Source organism: Helianthus annuus, chromosome 5 (assembly GCF_002127325.2).
Source record: "Helianthus annuus cultivar XRQ/B chromosome 5, HanXRQr2.0-SUNRISE, whole genome shotgun sequence".
Classification (NCBI taxonomy): domain Eukaryota; kingdom Viridiplantae; phylum Streptophyta; class Magnoliopsida; order Asterales; family Asteraceae; genus Helianthus; species Helianthus annuus.
The window spans coordinates 20,595,984-20,613,705 of record NC_035437.2 but is presented as its reverse complement, the minus strand read 5'-3'; the positions used below and the strand labels follow the sequence as shown (position 1 = coordinate 20,613,705).

Here is a 17,722-nt window from a genome sequence, read left to right as displayed (position 1 = left end):
AGTACCATCATCCAATACGATTGTGCTATCTCATTTAACCCAATACAACTCAAACAGAAGAGGGCACTCTCCAAGCTTAACCCACTACACACTCCCCATTTCGAAGTCACACACTCATCTCTACTCCTCTTACTCTCTCCGGGTTGTCGTACTCGCTCCCCTACTCAATCCAACAACTTGGATTGGTTGCACCAACTCGGGCTTTGCTAGTAACCCACCCCTTTCACCCTTGGTGAACATTAAGGACCCGACTGTAATGCGGTATATACATAATGAGTAATGACAAAACATGTAAGTTACTTTTTATGGGGTAGTGGCCTCATTTTCGATTTTACATTCAAATCACCGATTGAACTCATTTGTAAAAAAATATATACATAATAATTTACTATAGAACACATTGAAAGGAAATGATCAATACAATTATTTTTTATTCCAATTTCAACTTCATCTCCTCTACTTCATGTAACATATATTTTTAACCTATATTTTTTATACTAATTTTTTTTGTATGATAATTTGCATTCGTTGGTATTTATTTAACAAAAAGAATAGGTGTCTGTTAAAAAAAATTCTATGTTCCAGCATAAATTTGTTGAAAACGGAGTTGTGTTTGGAATAGAGTTTTTTTTTTTTTTTTTTTTTTTTTATTGTAGACTATAACGAGTGCAGATGTCATACCTGACGAACAAAATCAATACCGACCAGGGCCGGCTCAACCGTTTTGGTGGCCCAAAGCAAAACAAAAATTCGGACCCTCCAATTTTATTTTATTTTTTAGATTTATGTTTACAGTTTTTACTTGAGGTGGAAATTAATAATAAAAAAACCCATATAAGAAACTAAATGGCACTTATAAATTTATAAATTAAGTGGTTTTTTTGGTTAAATGAAATTGTATAACATCGGATTCTATAGCAAAGATTAGAAAAAATAATTAAGTAAATAATAAACCCAAAAATTAGGAAAAATAATTAAGAAAAAGAATTTTTTTTATGAGAGATAGGCCTTAAATGCTGATAATTATTAAAAGATGTGAATTACTGGGATTCGAACCCATGCCTACACACAACACAAACAGGAACATAACCACCAGATCTAATCCAACTTTATGATTATACTTATCAAAGTATATTTAATATTTAGAAATTTGTATATTTTTAAAACAAATGAGGCCCTAGATATTTTGTGGCCTAAAGCCCTAGCTTGAGAATAATTGGGCTTGGGCCGGCCCTGATACCGAGTGAGATATGTTGGTACCGGTGTTGATATTATCATAACCGAATATTGGTATTCGTTTTTATGGTTTTCGGTTGATGTAAAATATGAATTTACTAGTTGGGTTATATCACACAATTTTTGTGTAATGAAACTATTGTATATAATGTTTTTTTTTTTTTTTTTTTTTTTTTTTTTTTTTTTTTGCAGCCTACAAGTTGTGTTCAAATTAAAGAAACGACTTGATACCGATCGAAAAATGTCTGAGACCGTATCAATATTCGTTTTTATAATTTTTGATCAACGTAAAACATGTGTCAATATCCTTTTAGACATATAACGACTTTATATCGAATCCTCACGTAAACATTATGAACAGCTTGTTTTAATCCGACTTATCGATCGAGGGGGGGGGGGGGATAGTGCACGGTCCTCCCAACCGCCGGAGTGATCCCACTCCGGGAGCCGCTACTCGACCAAGCTAGCTCCGCGGTGACTTCCCCTTGCCGAGTTCTTACCCTGGGCGACATATGCCACTCCCAAGACTCGAACCCGGTACCTCTGGGAAGAGGTGGGTGTCGGTGGCCAACTGGGCTACCCCAGTTGGTTTACTTAGCGGGTATTCATGAGTGTATTATTGGTTGATCATTCACATTAGAGCATCTAAAACGTACTTTATCTTTAAAATTCTTATAGAATAATATAGAGAACGCTAAATAAATAAAAAACTGAAAAAAAAAAAAAAAAAAAAAAAAAAAAAAAACTAAACTTTTCATGTTCACAAAATTTAATTAAAAAAAATGTTGAATAAAAAAACACTGGAATGTAGCATTTAAAATATGGTCTCCCACCTAGGCCCCCTTCCTTACACACCTGAGGATTTTATGCCTCACCCATGTGAATAATACCAAAGGACCAAAAGGCAATCTTTCATTGGGAAATGTGACAATGGGCCGGGCCCATTATTTACAGAGGGCTCAGTGGTGCACCCATGACCCACCCACGTTCACAGGGCCCAATATTATGTCCTATTAGTTACTTAGTACCATCATCATAATTTCATACAACAGACCTGCACAGCACATGGATACAACAACAGTTTCAACAATTACAAGAAAACTCCCTACAACCTTCTTATACTTGCTACTAAAATCTTGATCATAGTAAGGGCAATATAGACATTTACTCCTAGTCACTGTTTTGGGATATAACCTCACCAAATTTCAGAAACAGTTGAGCATCTGAGGTGCTGATGATAGATGAGCAGTTGACCAAATGTGGAGTCTTGAGGTTCGCGTATTCGTCCATGTAGCTCGACACTTTTGAAGGCGGGGTGGGGCATGCTGCTTCGGGTTTTGGTGGCGGGAGTAGGCTCTCGAGGACCTGAACCACTTCGTACATTGTTGGTCTGTCAAACGGTTGTCGTTTGGTGCACAAAAGCGCGAGTTGGAATACCTTTTTTACTTCCCCGAGATCTTTGCATGTTGCCGATATTTCGGGATCGACGGTTTCCATGACTGTGTTGTTTGCTGTCTTTGAAAGAATCTGATGTACAATTGATTTGGAATTTGAAGCATAAGATAAATGCAGGAAACTAGAATTAAAAAAAATGAGTAACATGAACAACCGGGTCGGGTCGGGTCGGGTCAGGGTTTTAAACTACATATTTGGAGTTATATGTTTGACACGATGCAAATCAAATTTTTGGGTTCTTGTCAGGATGGACCCGCCAACCCGGTACACGACCCATATAGCAACCCTACAGTACAGATTACATTAAAAAAGCTATGGCAAGAAGACTGACCAGATGATGGAGGTTTGACTCGTTATCAACAGCTTTCCTTCCAGTAAGCAGTTCAAGTAAAACAATCCCATAGCTGTACACATCAGATTTCTCGGTGAGACGCGAAGTACGGGCATATTCAGGGTCAATATAGCCAATAGTCCCCATTATATAAGTCGAAGTGAAGGTTTTCGAGGTGCATAAACTTTTAGCAATCCCGAAATCAGTAAGATGTGCTTCAAAATCCTTGTCGAGTAAAATGTTGGATGATTTCACATCTCTATGGATGATCCTAGGACTACAGTCATGGTGAAGATACGCAAGCCCTTGGGCCGCCCCCAATGCTATTTGAACTCGTGTATCCCAATCGAGCTTTTTCTTCTTTAACGGGCCTAAACAAATATTCCATAAAGATAAACAAAATATTCTATAAAAAAAATAAAGAGTAAAATGCCAAAATCGTCCTGAGGTTGGACACTTTTGTCTGTTACATCCAAAATAAGATTTTTTGTAACTTGAACCCGTGAGGTTCATTTTTGTTGCCATTTCCATCCAAATTACTAACTCAGTTAAAATGTATCGTTAACTCAAGGACGATTTTGTCAATTCCCAAACCTCAGGGACGATTTTGGCAATTTACCCATTTATTCTTTTTGTTTTTAAATTTTATCTTTAAATAAAAAACAAAAAAAAATAATTATAAATATAATATATACATATACATACATACACATTTATTGTTTGATTACATTTTGACCCACTTGCTTGTGAATGGGTCGATTTGGGTATTGTTTAATTACAAACGGGTCAAGTGGGTCGAATGCTGCCACAGGTCAGCTCATTCGAAATCTTAGATTATTATTGTAATCATAGGTAACGCGTTAATTAATTATAGAAAGTCTAAAAAGGTGGTCCAGGGGGCGGGTCAACCCAACCGGTTTGACCCGCCTATCTGCCACCTTTAGAAACTACTTACTAGCAATAAATATACTCACCATGAAGGAGATCCCAGAGGCTACCGTTTTCCATGTAGTCATAAAACAACAAGTTTCCGGAAGGTGACAACGAATAACCCTGTAAACTAACAAGATTTCGGTGCTTTATGCTTCCAACCGTTTCGAGTTCAGTCTCGAACTCTTTCAAATACTCGGGATAATGAGTATGCAGTTTTTTAATAGCCACGGGCCGACAGTTTTTGAGAACACATTTGTAGACCGTGCTTGACGCCCCGTATCCGATTCTATACTTCTCACTCAAATTCTCAGTCATCCTCATAATATCATCATACACATGAAGAGCCATGTTCATATGAAGTATCACAAGCTTTGGTGACGGGTAATAAACGGGTTTGTCGTATGACCCGTCGATAAACGGTTTTGACCTGTGGGGCCAGCATACCGCCACTAAAATCATAAGGAGTAGAACCAAGGCACCAAGAGCGATTCCTAGTATAGCCGCTTTAGAAATCGTCACTACATAGAGAAATTGTTTTTATTAGTGTTTGTGTCGTAAAATTATCAAACCAACAATAAGTTATAGTAATCGTTTATTACCTCGCTCGGTGGAACGAGAAGCGTGACAGGAAGAACTTAGAGAACTGCTGCAAAGACCAGGATTGGCAAGAAAGCTGCATCGGGAATGTGCGTTTTTTGTAAGTCGGTTTTACGATGAGACATCGTACATTAGTAGAAAGTTCGGTTTCATACCTATCGGGTGAAAATTTTGAGAAGTTATTGCCAGTAGGAATATCCCCAGCCAGATTATTATACGATACGTTTCTGCATAAACAGAAAAAAAAAAAAAAAAAAAAAAAAAAATCAGTCCCAAAGTCGTGTTAACAGAAAGTCACCTTATACATAATCATATTACGTTATTACTTAAACTTACAGAATCGAAAGGCTAAGGCAATTCACCAGCGACACCAAACCGCCCGTTAAGTTGTTACTTTCTAATTTTCTGCAAAACATTAATCGAAGAAACCAAGGTCATGTGGCGAGAAAAGTATCGTTGAAAACGTCGGTTACTATATCTTAAAATAGAGAAAATCACAAAGGTATTATATTGTGGGTGTGTACTACAATACCTATATAGCCATGTCAGAAACAAAAAAAACTCATTTAGCGAGTCCATATCGACTTTTACTTGGCATAACCATTCCTCGTCAATTATGATTAAAACTAATGTGATATGCGACACCATATCTTGTATAGATTTGCACATGTATTGTTATTCACGTACGGAATGAAAATTGAAAATATATTGGGTTTAGGCCGGTAAAAGCAGATATGCGACCATAGATTTGTGTATGCGTGAATGCATTAAAAAATGTCTACTCTCGTGATTTTCTATTTAAGATATCACTCCTGTGGGGGGACATACAGCATGAACAAATTCTGAAGTTGACCAAGCTCTTGGGGCAGAACACCGGAGATATGATTGTAAGAAAGATCTCTGCAAAAAAAAAAAAAAAAAAAAAAAAAAAAAAGACAAGTGATTTATGTTACTAAAACCACGTGGAAACTTATTAACCAACGTACGATTGCTTACATTTCCATGACACTTCTTAAGTTGCCAAACTCGGCTGGTAAGTATCCAGTCAACTCGTTCTGGCTCAGATTCCTGTTTTTTTTTCAACAAAAGAACAAAAATTAACAAGTGACAACAAAGGCCTATCGAGTATCGAAACATGGTATTAAAAAAAAAAGCGAACTTACAGTTTTAAAAGATGCTCCAAATCACCAAGTGGAGAAGGAATCGAACCGCTGATTTTGTTGTTAGATAGGTCCCTATGCCAAATAAAAAAAATACCATTAATTGATTTTGCTAATAAGGAGGAAAAACAATTAAGTTAAAAGTTATTAACAGTTTAGAATTACTTACAATGTATCCAAGTTACCGATCCGAGACAACTCAATTGGAATAGGACCCGTAAGGTAGTTTGACGAAAGATTCCTAATTGATTTATTTATAATAAAAGATAGTTATTTAATTCCCATGAAGATACACATTAATCTGATAACAGGATTTCAAACAACACTAAAACAAGAACGTATGAACTTACAAATAGGTCATGCTTTCGAGCCTTTGAAATGCAGCGGGGATCGTTCCCTTCAGTCTGTTCCCGTGCACGTTGCTACAAAGTTAAAACTCGATAAATATCGACTGTATAAAATTTACAGAAATAGGTTTAAAAATGTAAAAACTTACAGGCTGTTGAGATTAGTGCAAGAGCTCAGATTCTGAGGTACGTGCCCCTCGAGTTTATTCCCGGCAACATTACTACAATCACACACCATAATTAACTTCCGAAAGAAAAAAAACAGAATCAGGTTAAATAATTGGGAATTGCAGAATTTACAGGTCAAACAGGTCGGTGAGTTTTCCAAGCTCCGGTGGAATATGACCCGTAAGCTGATTATCATTCAGTTCCCTATATAACGGAAATGCACGCGTTAAAGATTCGTAACATATATATAATATTCTAAGGACTGATAATAAACACGGAAGCGCGTATACAGGTAATGGAGCTTCGACATATTCCCGAGCTCAGGAGGAATGGATCCTGTCAACTTGTTGTTATGGAGATACCTACAACAAAACCGAAGAACGCAGTTTCAAGAAGTTAATATATAAAACGTTCTTACGGAGAAAACCATTAAGTCTTTATATAATCAAATTGCTAAACAGTCAAACATCTTATAAACTAATTATTACAACATCAGCATAACACAAAAAAAAAAAAAAAAAAAAAAAAACGTCCTCACAATTTTTCGGTATAAGTCAAGTTTCCAAGGATCGGAGGAATTTGACCAGTCAAATTATTGCAACTCAGGTCCCTGCAATACCGCGAAACAATTAACTTGAAAAAAAATATATAGATAATGGGTTTCAACTACAGTAAAATAGGATGAAATCACTTACAAAACCGTAAGCGCCTGCATGAGTCCAATCACCGACGGAATTTCACCCGAGAATTGATTTCCTTGGAGAGATCTAAGATTTGCCCAAAACCAAAAGATTGTTATATATATATAGTTATATAAATATGCATATATTTTAAATTTAATTCAAAAGTAGTCAAAGCTATATGATATAGACTCACAATGTGGCTACTTGGAGAAAACCGATATTGAACGGTATCTCTCCAGTCAGTCGGTTGTATGACAAGTCCCTAACACGAGTAACACAACAATTATTCTAAACAAGAACACACCATGCTTGGTTTTTTTTCGAAAATTTAAACGTCTCGAGATTGGTACATACAAAACCTGGAAGCTAGTGCAATTGCCAATACTTGAGGGCATTGTGCCACTTAAACTATTGTTCCTCACATCACTGCGTAAATTATCATACATAAGCTAAAAGTTTATATAAATATAAACCGACATGATGAATGTATACAACGCTACTTACAAATACCACAGGCCCGTTAGCTGACAGATGTCGGGAGAGAGCTCTCCTACCAATTTGTTACCTCTCAATCCTCTAGTTACAAAATCATATATTTTGGTCAAACTTGTTAAGTACAAATTAAAAAAAAAATTGTTAAACATGTAATATTATATTAAAGATACAAGCTTTAGAAAGTTACAGATACTGCAACACTTCATTCCAGTATATAAGCCTCGGGATTTCGCCGTTTAGCCGATTTTGTGCCAAGTCCCTAGGATAGCCATCATTTATATAAATAAAATTATGGATTTTTTATTTTTTTTTTAATCTTTTAGGAAGAAAATGAAGGAATGATGCTTACAAAATCTTCAAATTAGGAATCTGTGATAACGTTGTAGGGATTGGACCGGTTAATTGATTGTCTTTCAAGACTCTGTGATACAAATGGAAATAGTGTCATCAAATGTGGCCAATGTTTAGCTACCAAATATTAGTGAATGTTATACTTACAAGAGCTCGAGCTGTTTTAACTTCGATACCGAAAATGGGATGTCTCCAGTTAACATATTGAATGATAGATCCCTAGTAAAGTAATTTAATCATAAATCATAGCCACAAAACTTGTTAAAGTTATTAAATAAAAAACAGATCCCAGAAATCATAAAAAAAGGTTTTTTTTTTTTTTATATGATGCTTACAGGTTCTTGAGGGTCTTGCAATCACCAATCTCATCTGGAATTTGACCAGATAATCTATTTCCACGTAGATCTCTGCTTAAAAATGATCCAAAATCAGATTAAAAAAAAAACTTTTTTTTTAATTTCAGAATAACAAAAGAAATTTCACTTTATTAAAAAAATAGCTCAAGGGTATTAAAGGGAAGAAACTGTACATGGAGAGTAAACCTTTAAGCTGTCCAATACTTGGTGACAGTTCTCCATCAAGATTCAAATCTGAAAGATTACTGAAAAATGGTTCCAAAAAAAAGTCAACATTTTGACCCAAAAAGTCATAATCTTGGTATTGAAAGTTGCAATACACTCACAGTGCAACCACATTGAAGGTGACATTATCACAAGAAACACCTCTCCACATACAATAGTAGTCTGAAGAAGAAGGTGAATCAGTCCAGTCATAGAGCACATTGTTCACATCTCTAAATGACTTTTTAATCTCCAACAATATCCCTCCTTCAATATTAAAAATTCAAGATTATATATTAATTAATTAATATATTAACTCAAAAGCACATGTCTCAAGTGGATAAAATAATTTTAATTAACCTAAAATAAACAGTACTTGAATATATAATACAAGTCAAAGGGAATATTATAATGGGTTCTTAATTCTTGAAAATCAAGAAAAAAAACACTTTTTTCCCAAATCAAGAATTAACTCATGTCAAAATGAATATTAGTTAACAAATAGCTTGAAATCAAGAAACATGATTACAAAATAAACCCTATTCCCCAACTCAAAAACAGACTTGTGCAGTTGTACAATATGGATCAAAAGTTGTACAAAAAGGGTTAGGTTAAAAAAAAAAAAAAAAAAAAAAAAAAAAAAAAAAAAACTACTCACCGTCATCACAGTTCACCAAAAGGTAGAAGCTTGATGAAACCAGAAGAAACAAACAAAGCCTCATCATTCTCAAAGCTTGAACCTTTTTTCTTAGAAACTCCATAAATGATCTAAGCCACAGCCACCACACCCAACACCTTGAACCACCTCACCACTTAATATTCTTGAAATTTTCAAGATGCAAGTGCTTGTTGAGTCCCATCATTTGTAACAAAACAATATAGAATCTATGTAGGATTGTGGAGAGATAAAGTCAAGAAGTTTGGAACAGTAACATAATAGTAGTGACAAGGTATAGCTGAGCAGCAACTGTGTTATTAAACCCTGCAAAATTTTTACTCTCTCTCTCTCTCTCTTTCTCTCTCTGCTGACAACTTTTTCAGGATAAGAGAGATGAAAAAGACCCATTTCAACATCATGTTAGTTTTTAATATTTCATGCATTTAAACTATTATCATTTTCAGAAAAAAGATTATTTCCATTCTACACCATACATGTACATGTGGGTCAATCTGCAAATTCTTTATAACCCTTTAAAAATCTATAAAAATGTAATCTTGAAATATTATTACTGTTAGAATAAAGATTTACCCTTTATATATATATATATACACACACAAGAAGGGTGGGGTGGGGTTGGGTTGGGTTGTATACACTTGAGTCCAATCATTAGTCTCCATCAAGTTTTGGTTTTTCTGAGATGTTTGCAGAGTGTGAAGGTGAGGGAGACATCTGCCTTTTGACAGGGTCTTCACTCACACTTGTGGGTGGGGGGGGGGGGGGGGCTGGGGGCTGGGGGCTAGGGTGGTATATGATATTTGATAATGACAATGCTATGCTTATGAGAGAAGATGGATGTGAGTAAACGAAGTAGCAGAGCAGAGCAGAAGAGAACAGTGGACACTTTATTTATTCGGAGAGGGGGAAAACATCCATTTAATCTACAGATACTTTTATGGCTTCCATGTGCCTTCAGACTCGGTCCCTTTAACTACTGATGAGTACTTCATTATGTTTTTTTATAGGATAGAATCACGAAAATAATGATTGCTTATTTTACTTGCTGTTTATTCGATGCATACAAGGCTTTGGTTGTTTTTCTGTTCCAAAAAGTTTGTCTAAGGGTGTAAGGGGCACTCCCCTAAGAGGGGAGTCCCCTCTCTTACGCCAAACCAATCCCCGTGTGCCACGTCAACTCCCCTCTTAAACTCCCCTAACACCCCAATTTGATGGCGCCACTCCCCTCTTAGGTGAATTGGTTTTTTTTTTTTTAAAAAAAAAAAAAAAGGAAAGCTTGTGATTGGTCCCCTCTCTCTCTCTCCTCTCTCTCTCCTCCCCTCTCTCTCGGTGAGCCGCCACCTACAAGCTTCCCCGATTCACTCCCCCGCCTTAATGGCGGTACCCACCTAATCGGCAAAATGCCTCCCCGAGGTGAGTCCCCGAAGACGCCCCGCCCTCCCTAATGTTTGGTTATAATTGGTTAGAAAAACGTGTTAAAGTCGTTTTCAGATTAACCTTTGAAATAGACTAAAGACTTTTATTTTGTAAATGAGGAACTTTCAATAGGTTTACTTGAAATGAGACTGGTTCGTGAAAATGTGTGTCAGTTGGCGGTTAAAACGTGTTGCAACTAATTCAGTTGCTATCAACGGTAAATAACTTAGTCACTTGTACATATTGGTTTTTAACTTAATGGTTGTTGATCCTCGTTTAGTGTTAATCGCCCACTTAATACTTGTCAAACAATTGATGCTAGCAAGCGAGACGGCCAAGACTTCCACCAACGGCTCAGCTCCTGGACCTCGCCCAAAAAAACCGGTTTGCGAACCGGAAGGGGCAACCTGACCTGAACAGTTTCGGGTCCAAACCGGTTTCATCTTGAACCAGTCCCAAACCTATTCAAACCACCAATTCCACATCGGTTCCTCTCCCTGGATGCTCAACCTGACCTAGACCGGTTTCGAATCCAAACCGACCCAATGAAACTGATTTATACAGTTGCCAACGATTTGAACGTTAAAAACGACCATTTGACCGTTTGGACCACTTTTCTAGCCGTTTTTTTTTTCGCCCAAAAAATAGCTAGAGGGTGTTTTTGGTTGACCACAACTTACAAAAATAAAAAGAAAAACCGCTTACACACACAAAAATAAAAACCGCTTACGAAAAGTGCAAAAACGCTCGTCTCGCAAACTTTTCGCAATGGCTTCCCAAGGTGCTCACTCACAATCATCCGTTGGTGGCAAGGTTTTAACGATACGAAGAACAAGGTTCACTCTCGAGGCAGTATAGATGTGCATTTACTTAAAGGATCACTTGGGCACAATGGATCGTATATAACACATTTCAATTCTCAAAGACGAAGCTATAGTTGAAGGATGAGTACACGAGAAGAGATGGATGAAGGATTAAGTCTTCCACTAACTAAGGACGAAGAAGCATACAACGCGTCGGTTCGCGGTCTAACTTCTTTGGCCAAAGAATAACCACTTGGTAGTTTGTAAAATAATAAAGGGAGATGGTTACCGTTATCCATTAGTGATAAAACAATAAATACATATATTTATTGTGTTTCGTAGTTTTTTACTTAAATTTTATTATGTATTAAACGTCTCCATGTATACATGTATAAAAAACAAAGAGACATGTCATGATATAATTAAATAAGCTCAGAAGTCCAACAATATATGTTGCAATTAGTAGCAGAGCATCTTGGTGGTCTGGGATGCCCCGACCCCTCTTGATTTTTCGATCATTGTGTTAATTTTACTAAAAATTTCTGATTTTTTTTGTTGGGTAAAATATTGGAATTTTAAGAGTTCATCCCCTATTATTGGATTTTGAGAGTCTGACACCCACTGATTTTTCGTTCAAACACCGCCACTAACTGCAACTTTACATTTCACTCAAGATATGAGAGATACGGATACATTTGATCTCAAATGTATTTTTTACTACATCAAATTTCAGAATTATTCTAAATATTTTTTACTACATGAGTTTTTAGAATTATTTGTCATTATTAATATCATATAAGTATGGTAAGAAAATGCTATCATATTTTCAATGTTTATCAGAAAACCGGTGGCGTGGTGATACTAGAATAGAAGCCATTTTTCCTAACACAGACAAAATGTGTAATTATCCGTCAACTTAAAAATCAACCCATTTGGCATATATTTAATAAACCGTGAGGAAATGTGTCTTTTGTATAACATGCATCTATCATGATATTAGGTACATCTTTCTAAATGATACTCATTTTGCATTTTTTACCTTCGATGTTTATGCATATTTACATAATCATCGGGTTATTTAATCAAGTCGGCCCAAGTTGGGTTCGAAAGTATAATAGTACCCATAATTAGTGTTAAATTTTAGTCCATGTGGTTTAGGTCATTTTGTCAGTTTAGTCCAAAGGTTTCATTTTTTGCATATGTGTCCAAAAAGGTTTCACCGTTGCCATTTTAGTCCATTGGGTTAACTTCATCCATTATTTCCGTTAACGAGAAGGGCAATTCGATCATTTTATATGGCTGATAGTTAACAGATTTACATATAAAATGACCGAATTGCTCTTCTCGTTAACAGAAAAAATGAATGAAGTTAACCTAGTGGACCAAAATGGCAACGGTGAAATATTTTTGGACCCACATACCAAAATGAAACATTTGGACTAAATTGACAAAATGACCCAAAACACAAAGACTAAAATTGGCATTTAACTCTAAATTTTATATTCAATGCTTGTAGTGAGGTTACGTTAAGTTTGAAAGTAGCCGTGTTTGTTATTTTAATTGGACTCGAAGAACCTGTAAAAGTGAATTAAAATTACGAACTAGAATTCGGTTTTGAATTTTACAAATTGAGTTGGCATCCAAACCGAATCCTGAGTACAGTTTTCGAATCGAATTCGAACTTACTTGTTGCTCATTGTGTCACCGAAAGTCTGAAATATTCCGACCTTGTTGCCCAATGAAAGTATGAAATTGTGCGGTTGTGTAAATCGTCCAACTGGTGACTATGAGTGTGAAAATAGTTCGTTGGATCAGTAAATGTAGATTCCTAGACTCACTGTGTGAGCAGCGAGCCAAGTAAGTTATTGGTAGTTATGCATTGAGATACAAATTTTATATGGTTCATAACTTTATATCTTGTTTATGGTTAGTACACAATTGCTGGTCCATGATTTTTTTTCTTATGGGGTCACATTTTTCGATGACTAAATTTTTCACAACCAAACGTTAAAATGTCTATTAGGGATCATAATAAAAAACGATATCATAATAAAAGTACATCAACATTAGGGAACAAACAATAAAATTGTAATTTTACTAGAATTAATAAAAAGAAAAACATTACAAATGTTGGCTGGCTTCCCCGTCCAACCAACGCCACCACTAAGACTGAAGGGAGTGGAGCGTTCTCCCCCTCCAAGCCGCCTAATGCCGCCCTGCACACCATTCCCCTTAGGCGTTCCATGGGGGCGTCCCCCTTTGGGCATCCTCTGCAAGACGCCTGGCTTCCCCCCTTTGACCAATTATTTTTTTTTAACCAAATCAAAATTAAATGGGTGACACGTGTCGCAAGACACCCTACCCAGCAAAGTTGCCCCACTCCCCCTTTTTTGCTCAAAATCCTCTAATCTGACGTGGCGCCACGTGTCGCAAGACGCCCTCTCAAAAGGATGCCCCACTCCCTCCAGTCTAAGACCACCCGTAGTGGGGCGTGATTTTTAAAAAAAAAAATTGAAAAAAAAACGCCCCAAAACGCCCCCTCCCCCACTACACTAGGCGTTATGAGGCGTTTTTTTTTTTTTTTTTGAAAATTCGCAAGCCAGCGTTTTAATTATAACGCTAAATGGGTTGGAAGGAAAATGGATGTGGCCAATGGAGTGTGAGGGGGACTTTGACTAGCCAATGAGGAGGACTTTGACCTGCAGCAACTACTTTCCTTTTTTTTTTTTAATAATTGGAAGGGGGCATTATAAGGTATTATGCCCACTACACCACTTTTGCAATAATTCCCCATACTGACTAGGATGACACGTGTCGAATAATGCCCCATGGTGGGGGCATTATTTTATTCCACCACTACACATGTCTAAGAAGAAAAAAATATATATATATATGAGCCAGAGAAATGACGTGTATGGAAATGGAAGTGTGTCGATGCTCCCACCCAACGGCAAGTGTTCCCTGTCACGTGCCCATTCAATTCAATTGCTGTATTTAAGGTTTCTGGCCCCCAAAGGCCCGAACCTCAAAATAACAAAACAAAACAAGCCTATTTTGAGTGCCATACTGCCACTAATGTGCATTGCTTATAAATTTCATGAATTTATATCTTTTTGGTAAAATTATTTAGGTTATGTTTATATTAAGTACTAAATGAACATTATCTTTTTATGTTATATTATCTGACGCTTTTTTTTTTTTCGGCTAACTCACACACAATCTGTGATCCTACTCCTAATTTACATATTTGTTCATCATGAGACTTGAACCCTCAACTGATATGACACATTTCCATCAAACCTTGCTACTGCTAGGGAACAGTCCCTTTGGAATGTGAATATTAGCTACTTGAGTTAAGTCCATTACCTTTTTAATAATCTCGAATCATCAACAATCTAACTAATCATAGTCTTTAGAGTGAATTACAAGTTTTGTCCTTTATCTATATACCCAATTTCAAGCGGTATCTTTTATCTTTAAAATTGATGAGTTTTATACTTTATGTTTCAGATTGTTTCACGATTTGTCCTTTAGCCCTAACTCAGTTTGTTTTTAAAGTTAAATGAGATCATGTACAAGTCACATGAGGGTACATTTGTAATTTACCTATTTTAATTAAAAAATATGTAAATAAAAAGAACTCATCAATTTTAAAGGTAAAGGACAAACCGTACAACAATCTGAAACATCAATTTTAAAAGTAAAGAACAAAACTTACAATTCACTCTAGTCTTTAGGTTGTCATGACTCAAATTGCAACTAAGGAAGTTATGTCTCAGTATCGTGTGGATTAAAATTTCATCCCTTTAGATTTGTATGTACGAAAATATGTTTTGAAGGTTTGATGTTGCTAGATGAAGACAGTTAGGTTTATTATGTGGTATTTAGTTTGTTACATGATCATATATGATATCCTTATAATGACATGTAATGTAATGTACATTAACAAAATGCATTTTTATACATATATTAATTCATTAAATTTTCATAAATGCTCAATTATATGTAATATGGTAAAATGCATCCCGGTGACAGTCAAGCTTGTAAATTGTGTTCTACACCTTGTAATCTCAATATTCATAGGGTCACATTATATTTACTAGCTCATAAAATATGTTACATGTATAAGTAAAGGTAGATTGCTAATTTGCTCTCTTTAATAGGTATATACTAGCAGGGTGCCCGCGCGATGCGGCGGGGGCGACACTTTGCATTGCGACACTCGTTTCTGGTAGTTTTATTGTTCGTATAACATTTATGATAACATGTGGTGGATATATGTCATAAGTCTACACATATGTAAAAGTTTTGTTTTTTTTATAAAAGTTAATGATCAAAAGACAAAAAAATATTGTTTTTTTATAAAAGTTAATAATTAAAAGACAAAAAATAAAAGATAAGTTGTTATAATTGTAAAGTTTGTTTATTTTATTGGTTAAATTATAAAGTATAATTTTATTCTTTAAAGTTTATAACTTTTTCTAAATATTCACATAGTACCCATCCAATAAACTTTAAGTTTAAAATTTTCGTTTTTATAAAAATAAAAAATAGTATTTGATTGGTAAGTACGTTTTAGAGCTTTAACTTAAATTGTTAAATTTCGGTTTTTTACAAATATAAAAAATTTATATTTTTATAAAATTTCAATAATTGTTTTTATAAAAAAATAGAATGATAAGAGTTTATATCTTTATTAACTTTATATCATACTAAGTTCAAATTTTTAGTTCCTAACTAATCTTATCTATATGAGTCTACTTTTAACTAATAATCCCTAAAAATATGCAACACAATCTACTACTATGTATCTAGTCAAGTTGGTAAATAATTCTTTTAGAACTGACTAATATTATCTATAACAATATAGTTGAACTTATAATTCCTAAAAAATTGCAACCCAGTTTAGAATTTATCTAGTAAAGATTGTAAATTTCTAGAGTATTTTATTTATATTACTTGTTTTAAAAATGTTTATAAAATAATTATTTTTTGTTAACTTTATATCATAGTAAGTTCAGTTTTTTAGTTTAGCTTTAAAGTTTATTATTTTATTACTTTTTAATTAAGAAATGCAAATTATTAGATTAATATCCAAGAATAACTGCAATATTTTATAATTTCAGCTTGACTATTATAATTTCAACTTTAGGATATTAACTTATATAAGTTCAGTTGACTTGTAAATTTAGGATATTAACTTTATTTTGAACTTTATTAATATGGTTAATAACTGCATTATATTAACACCAAAGATAAAGTTCAAATATAAAATAAACTTTATTCATACGTCTAGGTCAAACATAACAACTGAAAATGAAAAATATGTATATATATATATATATATATATATATTATATAAAAACACTTGATAGATTTCATATTAGACTGCATGAAATCTGTTCCGCTTCTGAATTGACACTCGACGTATTTTTAATCGTGTTTTCTGGTTTGTGTTTGAATCGGCATTATCTTCTAATTCCTCTTCTTTGTCATTGTCCTCAGAATCGTCTAAATTAATAACATCACTTCATTTCCATTAAGAGAGTCTCTTGGATCTCTTCCTTTGAATCTCAAACTTCCGATCCCTATAAATGACAAAAATTGAATACAAAAGTTAAAAAAAGATTAAATAAACCTTAAAATTACATATTCACTAAATTCATATTGAAGATTAGACTTGTATGGACTAAAACATTGCACCATAAGAAATAATATCCATATTTTTATCACCATCATCCTGTAATAAAACACACAGTGACAATCTGGGTTTTCCCGAGCAACTATCTTGTATTGAAATTATGTGTACATATTTTATTAAATGGAAATTTGTGAATTACCTTGGTATGCTATATGATCCTTGTATTAAGTTATATGTATGTAATAAATATATATATAGGTGTATAAGTTCTAGTGAACCGAGACCACGACTCGAGACCACCCGATCTCGAGTGAACAGTAAACAGTGGGTCGGTTGGGCCGTGGACCTCCTTTAGTCCACCCGAAAGCTCCTTTAGGGTGCATCATTTGATATAAAAACCCATCATCCACCTTTACCTTACATTCTCACACACTCTCCTACACTCTCTCTCCCTCACTAAACCCTAGAACACCACCATAAACCCTCCTTCTCCACCTCTCGGATCCAACCGGTAGCGGCAAAGCTCTCGGAACAGCTTGTGTTCTTCACTCGAGGATTATCGGACAACAACCTACTCACTTCTACATTCAAAATCCTTAGCCGGTTAGTGTTTCTTTGTAAACACATGCAAATGCATGATAAAAATGTTTATTATGTGATAATGTGCATTGTGGCTAGTGTTTAAGTATGATGAAAGTGGTTGTTCGGTTTAATGGGTTCATGTTTGTTAATGATACATGCTTGGTTCCAACATCTAAGATGAACATGATCTCCTTTGTAAAAAAGTGTGGAATTTTGTAGGGTAACATTTTGTTGAGATGTTTTGAATGGCAAAAGAATGATAGTTTAGGATTGTTCATGACCATCTGA

The 17,722-nt window shown here is 34.9% G+C and overlaps 1 protein-coding gene across 1 annotated transcript; it reads right to left on the bottom strand.

The window, feature by feature from the left end:
* Positions 1 to 1,995: 1,995 nt before the first annotated feature.
* Positions 1,996 to 9,344, bottom strand: LOC110940122 (LRR receptor-like serine/threonine-protein kinase ERECTA). Its single transcript, XM_022181681.2, has 26 exons — positions 8,975 to 9,344; positions 8,439 to 8,583; positions 8,286 to 8,357; positions 8,092 to 8,163; positions 7,904 to 7,975; positions 7,755 to 7,826; positions 7,593 to 7,664; positions 7,415 to 7,486; positions 7,265 to 7,336; positions 7,104 to 7,172; positions 6,923 to 6,994; positions 6,766 to 6,837; positions 6,518 to 6,589; positions 6,360 to 6,431; positions 6,209 to 6,280; positions 6,063 to 6,134; positions 5,882 to 5,953; positions 5,716 to 5,787; positions 5,549 to 5,620; positions 5,381 to 5,452; positions 4,889 to 4,957; positions 4,708 to 4,779; positions 4,555 to 4,628; positions 3,997 to 4,473; positions 3,023 to 3,393; positions 1,996 to 2,763 (listed from the first exon to the last, which is right to left on the bottom strand). The coding sequence occupies exons 1-26, from the start codon at positions 9,075 to 9,077 to the stop codon at positions 2,407 to 2,409; spliced, it is 2,961 nt and encodes a 986-aa protein (XP_022037373.1). The 5' UTR covers positions 9,078 to 9,344; the 3' UTR covers positions 1,996 to 2,406.
* Positions 9,345 to 17,722: the final 8,378 nt, after the last annotated feature.